Raw genomic sequence first — 10,115 nt, 5'->3', positions numbered from 1 at the left:
TACACACCTCTAATTTCAACAATGTAGTGAATGAAATATTTTAATAACTTCAACATAGACTTTTGTACTCCTATGAATGATAATGGAAGTGAACCCTGATGGAAAAATCTGAAACACATGAGTATGCGTATAGGATTGTTCCAAGTATTACGTCTCTTTAATCAATTGAGTTACGCGACGGGGACTATGCGTATAGGATTGGCAATAACTCTTAAAAAATTTTCACGACTATAAAACAAGTATAAGATTTTGTGATATACTCGTTTATTCCTACCTCGTATACCTTTTTAAGCATAGAGTTTGAAAATGTAATTTGATATTCGAAACCAAATCTACACCTTTCATGGTGCTTTGTCACACCATATATAGGTCTTGACTTTTAACCATGCACACTATTAGTATTATTTAATATTCGTTTTAACTATTTGTGTCCTAAACGATACAGCCAAATTTGACCATCTTCTCTTTTTACTTTTTTAGCTCCTCGTTGGTTTGCTATTTTGGGCTAACTTTTGGCATCCTTTCTCTCTCCTAAAAAAAACAATAGCCATATTAAGTTTGTATAATTTTTTTTAATAAGTTTATTTTGTGTTAGATCATCACATTCTTTAATTTTAATTGGATTTACGCAGATTTCAGAGTTTGGCTTGGAGGTTCACCTAGGAAACCATCCCGCCAGCTACCACTTGACAGTTGTTGTGCCACCACAAGAGCATAGCTTTTTGACGTGACACAGGGTAGGACTAAAACTAAGGTGGGCTCGGGATTCAAACTGACAACCTCGCAAGGTGTAACTCAAATATTTCATTGTCAATATTCACCCAAAGTAAAGTAGCACAAAAAGCGCGAACCCGAAACCGGACCCGAAAAAATCCGGAACCGGTTTTTTTATACGGGTAGGGTACGGATGTATGCATTTCCGTACCAAAAACTTGTACCTGAAATCGGACCCGATTTGTACCCGGTAATAACCGAAAACTGGAACCGGTTCCATACCCTGAACCGGGTTTTTCCAATACACAAAACCGTGGTTTCAAATACCCGATCTATACTCGAAATTACCCGAAAAATACTGAAAACTACCCAAAAAAGTCCAACTTCTTAAAAAACACAATCTATACTCGAAAATAGCCCGAAAATAGGGTTTTTTTTCCATGTCTGGAATAAAGTATTCAAATACTCGATTTTAGAATACCAAGTTCAATGCCCGAACCGAACCCGATCCGTGTATGGCTAATACCCGTTTTTTCATTACACGGTTCCATACCTGATCCGTATATTAGAAAAACCCGATTTATGCACCTCTAATTTAAAGTGACACAAGTAAGAATCAAACTTAAGTCTCTATTAAAAAAAATCTATATATCAATTGGCCACAAGTGAGAGATATCAAGTTTGTGTATATGGCTTTACAAATAAACCCATCTTCTCCCTTCATTCTTCAACCCAATTCTTGAATTTGAATACAAAAAAAAAAGAAAAAAAAAACAAATATTTAATTTGCTTTCAAAAGTTCAATCTTTATCAAGATTCAACTATGGTGGCTGCATCAGAACCTTTGATCCAACAGTCTCTTATGAAATCATCAAAACCAGATATCCCTCTCATTGACCTATCAAAACCTGAATCACAACACCACATTGTTAAGGCATGTCAAGATTTCGGATTCTTTAAGGTTGTTAATCATGAAGTTCCTACAAAGTTTATAAACAAACTCGAGTCAGAAGCTGTTAAGTTCTTCAGTTCTTCTGCTTCTGTTAAAGAAAAGTTCGGGCCACCCAACCCGTTTGGTTACGGAAACAAAAACATTGGTAGAAACGGGGATGCGAGTTGGGTAGAATACCTTCTTCTCAACGCAAAACCCGAATCCACACACCCCGTAAATTTCCAGTAAGAACTCTAGATTAATTATGATTATATACGTAGTTTTTATTATGTTTTAAAACGCATGCATCTTCTAAACCTACTTTTACGTCCACAATTTGCATGTGATGTTTATAACTCCGTTTTCGCGTTATATTATATTACATTATATTATATTATATTATATTATATTACAGGGACGCTGTGAATGATGTGTAACATCAGTGAAGGCAATGACGTGCGAAATTCTAGAATTATTGGCAGATGAAATGAAACTACAACCAAGAAACGTGTTTAGTAAACTATTAAAGGATGAACGGAGCGACTCTTTTTTCCGGATAAACCACTACCCTCCGCGCCTAGAGCTTCAAAATGAAACAAATGGCCAAAAAGTGGTCGGGTTTGGAGAGCACACAGACCCGCAAATTGTATCCGCTTTGCGATCAAACAGCACATCCGGGCTTGAGATCTCGTTGAGAGATGGAAGCTAGGTGTCGGTTCCACCTGATTTTAAATCTTTCTTCATCATTGTGGGCGATTGTTTGCAGGTATTGGGTAATACTGAAAACGTACAAGTTCAATGCATGATATAGATGTCTTGGCATATAGAATTTGTTGGTTGGCATACTATAGTAATAGGTGATAAATAAATGGACACCAGCAATATGGTTAAAACTTACATCAATCAACATTGACACTTTTTATACCTTTTGTTTTAATAATATTTTTTTAGAAAAGTATATTTAACAATCATTCATAAAGGGCAAGGACACAACTTAATAATTTGATTTGATATATTTGTTTTTGCCATTTTAATCATAGCTTTTCAACTTCCAAATTTTGATCGTAACGAAAACTTTTTCTGAACGATGATCAAAGTCTTAATAATAATAATAATAATATTTAATTTTTTACTATTATTATTATTATTATTATAATTATTATTGTTTTAATAACAATTACAATAATAACAAGAGAATTAGATTTTAGTAATCCAAACTATCACATTAGTTGATGATAATTTATACTTACACTTTGACTAATGATAGTCATTAGTTTTATTTTTGTTGACAAAAGTAATCACGGTAGCATCATTTTCATAGAATTATACTTGATTCTCACTCAATCTTTCAAATAAGATTATGAACGAAATTGAGAAATGTGCTAGCGAAATTGACAATAAATTAGATGTAACTGAGTGTAAAATCTACGATCATTATGCTACAGGGATTGATCTTGGCAACAATGTGAATGTTAGGATTATTATTGGTTAAAATGTAAATATAGATCGTTATCGGTCACTAGGTGATAGTTTAATAATGAAAACTATCACCAAGTGACCGATAACTATCTATATTTACACTTTATATAAGGTGATAAAAAATGATGAAAATTATAAACATGAAAATTATATAATTTAGTTCAATTTAATTGAAACATGGTATAAATAGTAAAATGACTTACAACTAATTAAAATTATATAATGAAATAAATGATGAAAATATAGAATATTAATAAATAATTTGTTTTTATTTATATTCAAAACCAGGGTTCCTAATTTTATCCTCAAGTCGTTAACTTTAAATTCAACAAAAGATGGTTTCGTTCATCGATCACTTGGGCTGAACTCAAATTTTGCAATCCAATTTTTTGCACTAGCGACATGAATTTCATGTCGATTTTTATAATGCATTTAAATGTCAAAATCATTTATTATTCTTGTTTTATTCAACACACAACATTTGCTTTTATGCTACGTGCTAATGGAAAGGTTTGTAAAACGAAAAAACCAGTTTTCAAATTTAGTTTTGTTGATTCAAATAATCTTACCAGATGACCATCACTTGCAATAACTAATTAATTACCGTACTTATTAAACAGACCATCACATGCAATAACTAATTAATTACCGTACTTATTAAACAAAGTGGGACTCTAAATAAAGATGAAAAACACAATCTTTTTTACCAACTTTTTGTCCCAATTAGTAAAATTTCTAGATCCGTCATTTGCTACACCATTACCGCTTAGATTCAATAATATCAATTAGGTACACCGTTATAATCACTAGTGCTAAAGCAAAACGAGATTCAAAGGGAGGTTGCTGGTAATACGGTTCATCCGCTAGCCCGCTACCATCATAAGTGATCTGCATTGGTGTACCTAAATAGGTTGGCGTACGTTTCATGTTTGTTTAGCAACACATTAACCAGTTACACAAGATGTTGGATTAGGGATTCAAATGCTTACTATGCATGTGACACACCTAGTTTATAATAAAATATTTTTATAATATCCATTAATTGTTTAAATATAAATTACCTCTCATGTGCAAGAGATTTCACAAGTTGATTTTTTTTCATGTGGGTTATATGATAAATGGTTATATTATTGAGTCAATTATAAAAAAAATGGTTGTTTTGAACATGTAGGTGATGACCAATGGAAGATTTAAGAGTGTGAAGCATAGGGTGATGACAAATGGTAGAAAGAGTAGGGTGTCAATGATATATTTTGGTGGACCACCAGTGAGTGAGAAGATAGCACCAATGCAATCACTTATGCAAGGAGAAGAAGACTGTTTGTATAAGGAGTTCACGTGGTTTGAGTACAAGAAATCCGCGTTCAACTCAAGATTATCTGATGATAGACTTGTTTTGTATGAAAAAAATCATCATGTCTTAAAGTCTTAGTCTTTGATTATTTATTATTTCATTTGACTCGTCCGAGAAACGTAATGTAGGAAGTTGGTTCACCTTTTATTAAAATACATAACAAAAAATTAGTAATAACGATATTCTCGTTATTCTTTGAGAAATAGACTACTATAAAATCGTATACAAAACAAATAATAAGTAATATAAACTTACAAGCTTATCAACAAGAATATTTGACGCATGTCTTGAGAAAACTATTAACAGGTTATTCGACTGTTAGTATATTCTAGCTCTAATCGACTGTTGTCATTCTAACAATTATAAGTCTATTGCTTATTATTAATTTATGTTTTCCGTTTATTACTAATAGCAATCGTAATCAAACAACCAAATTACGTGCGACTCGAAAAACACGAAACCCGAAAAACACCCCTAACTTCGTCGTAAGTACCTCTTACTTGAGCCTTGAGAGCATTCACATCCCATCCGCGATAATTATGTGAGGGGAGTTTGTAAATTATGGGGTGGGGTTGTGAGTAGGGGTGTCCAAAATACCCGAACCCGATTAACCCAATCCGACCCTAACCCGAATAAGCAAATTCGGGTCGGGTTAATAGGGTCAAAAAGTATTAATTGGGTTATCCGGGTTAACCCGAATTGTTAATCGGGTCGGGTTTCGGGTTCATTTTTAGAAAAAAGTCGGGTTTCGGGTTAACCCGAATAACCCGATTAGTGATGATACTCAACTTTAAATACAATAAATAAAAGGTGAAATAAACACTATAAAGGCCCTAATGTTAGCTTTATAGATAAGTTAATTATTTTGTTTGTTCATGAACCGTGTGGTGGAAAGTTCATTTATGTTGTGTTCATTTAACTAAACAAATGGACATGAACACATGTTTCACTCATTCATCTATGTTCGTGAACGCTTGTTTATGATCGTTCATTTTAGTTTCTTTACGTCCGTTCATGCTCGTTTACATATTAACAAAAAATTATTAAATATTATTTGCATTTAGAAATTATATTACTTTAATATGTTGTATGTTTGTTTGTGTTTATTTAAATGCGTTCACTTATGTTCGTTTATATGTTTGTGTTTGTTAATGTATGCACGTGTATGTTCCTTTATGTTCGTTTATCTTTGTTTAATTATGTTCGTGAACTATTCGTTTAGATATTATATCGAACATGTTTAGTTTTTAACTAACGGACATGAACACAAATATATGTTCGATTAGGTGTTCGTGTTCGTTAAAAGTAAATGAAAAAACACGGACATACCTTTGTTCATGTCCGTTCGGTTCATTAACATGCATATATATATAATTATAAGAAAATTACTTGTAGAAAATATTGAAAATTGGAATTAGAAATTTTGCAACCTATAAGTAAAAATAACTTAAAACTATAAAGAAACAAGGTTAACCCGACACCCGAATAACCCGAACCCGATTAACCCGAACCTTAATAGAGTCGGGTTGCGGGTTAGATATTTTTTAAGGAAAACCCGACTAACCCGACCCGATTAACCCGAAACCCGACCGGGTTGACCCGATGAACACCCCTAGTTGTGAGTGATTGTGAGTGTAAATTATAGGGTGGAGAGAGAAATGTAGTGATTTTTGTAAATTTGGGGAAACATTTGAGGAACATTGTTTGCCCCTATTTATTTTTTAATATTTGTTGGATTGGTTATGGGTAGAGGAGAGAGGAAACTGTAATGATAAAAGTATAAAAAATATTATTTAATTGAACAGAAGAGAGAAATGTAGTGTTTTTTAGTGTAATTATAGAGATGGGGATGTGGAATGGGATGAGAATGCTATGAGGTGTGCTAACCACAAAAAGATAAAAGTATTTAATCCTACACTTTTGTAAAGTATCATATTAAAAACTCCTTAAGGTTTTATTAGGTATGGAGAAGAATACATACATACACAGGCCTTGTAGGCGGTTGCTAGTTAGAGAGTGGTTGTAGAAACCACTAAGAAAGACAAAATATAAAAAAGACAACCAAACACAAACTTGCTTGCAGAATCCAATTGCAAATGTCAACCCACTTCCAGCTTCCGATTGCAAATTTCATACACATGTTTGCGAGAGAAATCGATTAACCTTTTTGCACTGCACATAAAAAACAAATAGAGCAGTGCTTATCAGTTGTTAGCTTTATCAGTTAATGAAATTGTACAACCTACACTATATAACCACATCTTAAACATAATTCACAAACATGCCTAGTTACTAGGTTTAGGCTTCAATTGCTAGTGATATACGAAATTTAACATACAGATATAATCATTTCTATAACAGTCAGAAAAGACAGGACTGTTTTGAGCTGCTAGTTTATTTTGTTGTTATCCTATATGGCGGTGTGAACGCGCTTGTGTTGTTAGCTTGTATAAAAGATTGTAGATGAGATAATAATCACTTTATAGACATGTTCTTTTTTGCATGCTGTTACTTTATAGACTAAATTAAGGCATTGAGCTACTTTGCGTGTATGCTAAATTCTTATTTGAGCACATCAGCACATAAGTTACAGCCGAGCATTAATATAACAAAAGTTGGAAGTTCATTGACCTTTGAACAATAAAGTGTTGAACAAATTCAAAACAGTAGCTTTGAAAACAAATTCAAATAAATAATATAATTCAACATATATTGTTAATTACAGTTCTATGGAAGCAGTTTACCTAATTGAGCAAATTGGTACAAAACGACCTAGTTAAAAGATATTGGCTACAATGGATATGGCAGTTGGTCTCTTAATTATTGACTGTATTTAGTTCATTATCAGTTTCGCCTAAACCAATTTTATAGTATAGGCTTTATTAGCTGGAAACCACCGATATTGTCGTCGTGGTTCACTTCCGCTGGAGGTCGTATAACACCGAATCCAAACCACTCTCACCGCCGTAGTTAAAATCACAGCCTTTGCCTTCACCAATTAGGGTTTGTCCTACCCCCATCCATAACCCTAGGCAAAAGCACGTACGACGAAGAAGGGGGTCTTTATCAACACTTATATTTGATATCCACGAACGGCAACCAACGTTAGTGACAAAAGTGATTATAGAGGCAGCTGAAACTTCGTGAAGAGAGGGAGAGAGAGAGCCAGAGTTACAAAGCACGTGTGACTATAGATTGAGACAATGGCGGTGTAAAACCATGAGTCTCCAAAGCACGCGTCACACGGAGGTTTGCTAATTTGATGAATAGTGTTTTTGTGTGACTGACACAATTTTACTTATTAATATATATAATAACTCTCGAAAGTGGAACAAAGGCTAAAATATAAGGATCTAAACTGTCTTTATTAAAAAGATCAAGGTCAAACTATAATAATATTCTCAGCTCTCTTAATCAGTTTTTAAGCTTCGTGTTCGTCATCAATGGCGGTTGAAGGCGGAGGAACAACGCTATCGGACCTGTATCAACGATCACGGCGGCTGCTACTGAAAACCAGAGATGATCTGGAACGGCTGGAGCGTCTGGCCGCTGCCGTGGACTCGCCGGAGCTCTCAGTTTCCGTCCGGCGAGACATCGGTCAAATCCAAACCCTATGTTCCGAGATGGACGCGATCTGGCGTTCGGTCGCTTTAAAACCTCAACGTGATCTGTGGAAGAGGTTCGTTTTGATTGAGTTTGAATCTAATGCAAAATTAGCCGAAATTAGCGTGAATTCGTTGTGTTAGGACTGTTAGGTTAGCATAATTTGTATAGGATATTGCATAGGATAAGATGTTTGAGTTATAATTTAAGCTTGTTTGGTTAATTGTGGTGATCTGTAACCCTAATTGCATAAAATTTGTGCTCAGAACGTAGAGGAAGTGTAAATTAGGGCTTTGAAACTGTGAATTAGATATCTGTGCCAAAATATAACCACGTTAATCAGTTGCGGTGATCAGGAATATGTACTCGGTACGAACAGGAACTGTGAATTAGGGCTTTCGAATTAAAATTTACACTCTAGGGAAGAATATGTTTGAAACACAGATTGATGACAACTATGAAATCTAGGGGTGTGCATGAAGCCGAAAACACGTGTCCGAAACCTGAGAAACTGAAACCAAGACCGATGATTTGGTTTTATATTTTTTAAAACCAAACTTACGGTTTGGTTTTGTTTTTTCATGTAATAAAAAACCAAACCATACTGAATTTATAGATTTCAATTTTTACTTTTAATTTAACTAATAAATTAGAATTTGATAAGTATGTAAGTCACACATTTTTAGCCCAAATGTATATTTATCTGGTATTAAGTAACGAAATCATTTAGGCCCAAATTCATTATTTTGGGACATTTTTTTTTTGCCCAAAATTTTCAAACTCAAGTGGCAAAACCAAAAAAACTGAAACCGAACCAAAACCGAACGGTTTTCAATAAATTAAAAAACCGAAGTTTCGGTTCTAGCCCACAACCAACCCAAAGCGAACCGTGCACACCCGGTATGAACTATCATACTTTTTTATTGCAATTTAAGCTTTGACAACATATTGATAAGATGATGAAATCTGTCAGAAAAGTGGAGCAAGTAGCCGAAGAAGCTGATTCGTTGAGAGAAAGTTTAGATCGGTATATGCAGAGGCAGCAAAGAAGGATGCAAGAAGCACAAGAAAGGGCAGAATTGCTTGGAAGAACTGTATATAAATTTGCTAATTCAGTTTATTTTTGTGTCAACACTTAAGTTAATTTCAAATTTACAGAATTACTAATTGCAATTATGAAAAAACTTTGGTTCAGAATGGTGAATCGTCTCATATCTTGAGGATTTTTGATGAGGAGGCACAAGCGATGGAGTCTGCACGCAACTCTTCAAGAATGTTGGAAGAAGCAACTGCAACTGGAACCGCGATTCTTGCTAAATATTCTGAACAAAGAGAACGCTTAAAAGTTTTTATAGTTCAATATTCAAATAGTTGTAGCATAGTTATATATGTAAGGTTTGTGTTTCTTCATTCTAGTTTACCTTTGTGTAGGGAGCTCAAAGGAAAGCATTGGATGTACTCAACACACTCGGGCTATCGAATTCAGTATTAAGGATCATTGAGAGGCGCAATCGAGTTGATCAGTGGATTAAATATGCAGGCATGATTCTTACACTGATGGTAGTAATTGTTTTCTTGAGGTGGGTTCGATGATACCTTTCTTATTGTTGAAATAGTCTTTTGTTGTATTGCGGGTTAATATTGACATCATGAATTCGTTATGAGGATTTGTTGTCTTTGCTGACGTGGCTTGGTAAAACATCAATCACTGAATGAAGGTGATTGGATGAATGAGATTTAGAGGGTTTTGATGATTTGATTTCAAGTAAAAAGCTAATAGATGAGTTTTTAATACTTTTAATTCTAAATCATTTTGTATTTCTACTTGCTAATTTGACTAGTTTTGATGAAAAGGTAAGGGTCGAACTGCCAACTATGATTTTGTAAAACGATAAATCAAATCGGCTGGATTGGCTGGACCTGTTAGACTAGACTGATTAAAATAGTTTAAAGTAAATATACGGTTCAGTTAACTGCGAATCAAGCCGTGCAAATCTTAAACAAGTCGAACTAGTTTATTTACTTTTGTTTGTG

General features: G+C 34.0%; 1 protein-coding gene and 1 pseudogene across 1 annotated transcript; both read left to right on the top strand.

Annotated features, from left to right (window-relative positions):
- The first annotated feature begins 1,537 nt into the window (after nt 1–1,537).
- LOC143529059 (gibberellin 2-beta-dioxygenase 1-like) lies at nt 1,538–4,571 on the top strand (annotated as a pseudogene).
- Nucleotides 4,572–7,884: 3,313 nt separating this feature from the next.
- On the top strand, nt 7,885–9,745 carry LOC143529058 (membrin-11-like). The gene is made up of 4 exons (XM_077024938.1): nt 7,885–8,157; nt 9,055–9,175; nt 9,277–9,426; nt 9,513–9,745. The coding sequence occupies exons 1-4, from the start codon at nt 7,922–7,924 to the stop codon at nt 9,672–9,674; spliced, it is 669 nt and encodes a 222-aa protein (XP_076881053.1). The 5' UTR covers nt 7,885–7,921; the 3' UTR covers nt 9,675–9,745.
- The last annotated feature ends 370 nt before the right edge of the window (nt 9,746–10,115 follow it).

This window comes from Bidens hawaiensis, unplaced genomic scaffold, assembly GCF_021521415.1.
Source record: "Bidens hawaiensis isolate Kalapana, Puna unplaced genomic scaffold, B.hawaiensis_p1.1 tig00008460_1, whole genome shotgun sequence".
Classification (NCBI taxonomy): Eukaryota; Viridiplantae; Streptophyta; class Magnoliopsida; order Asterales; family Asteraceae; genus Bidens; species Bidens hawaiensis.
Note: the sequence above shows the minus strand (reverse complement) of the source record. Positions and strands in the feature narration are given on the sequence as shown.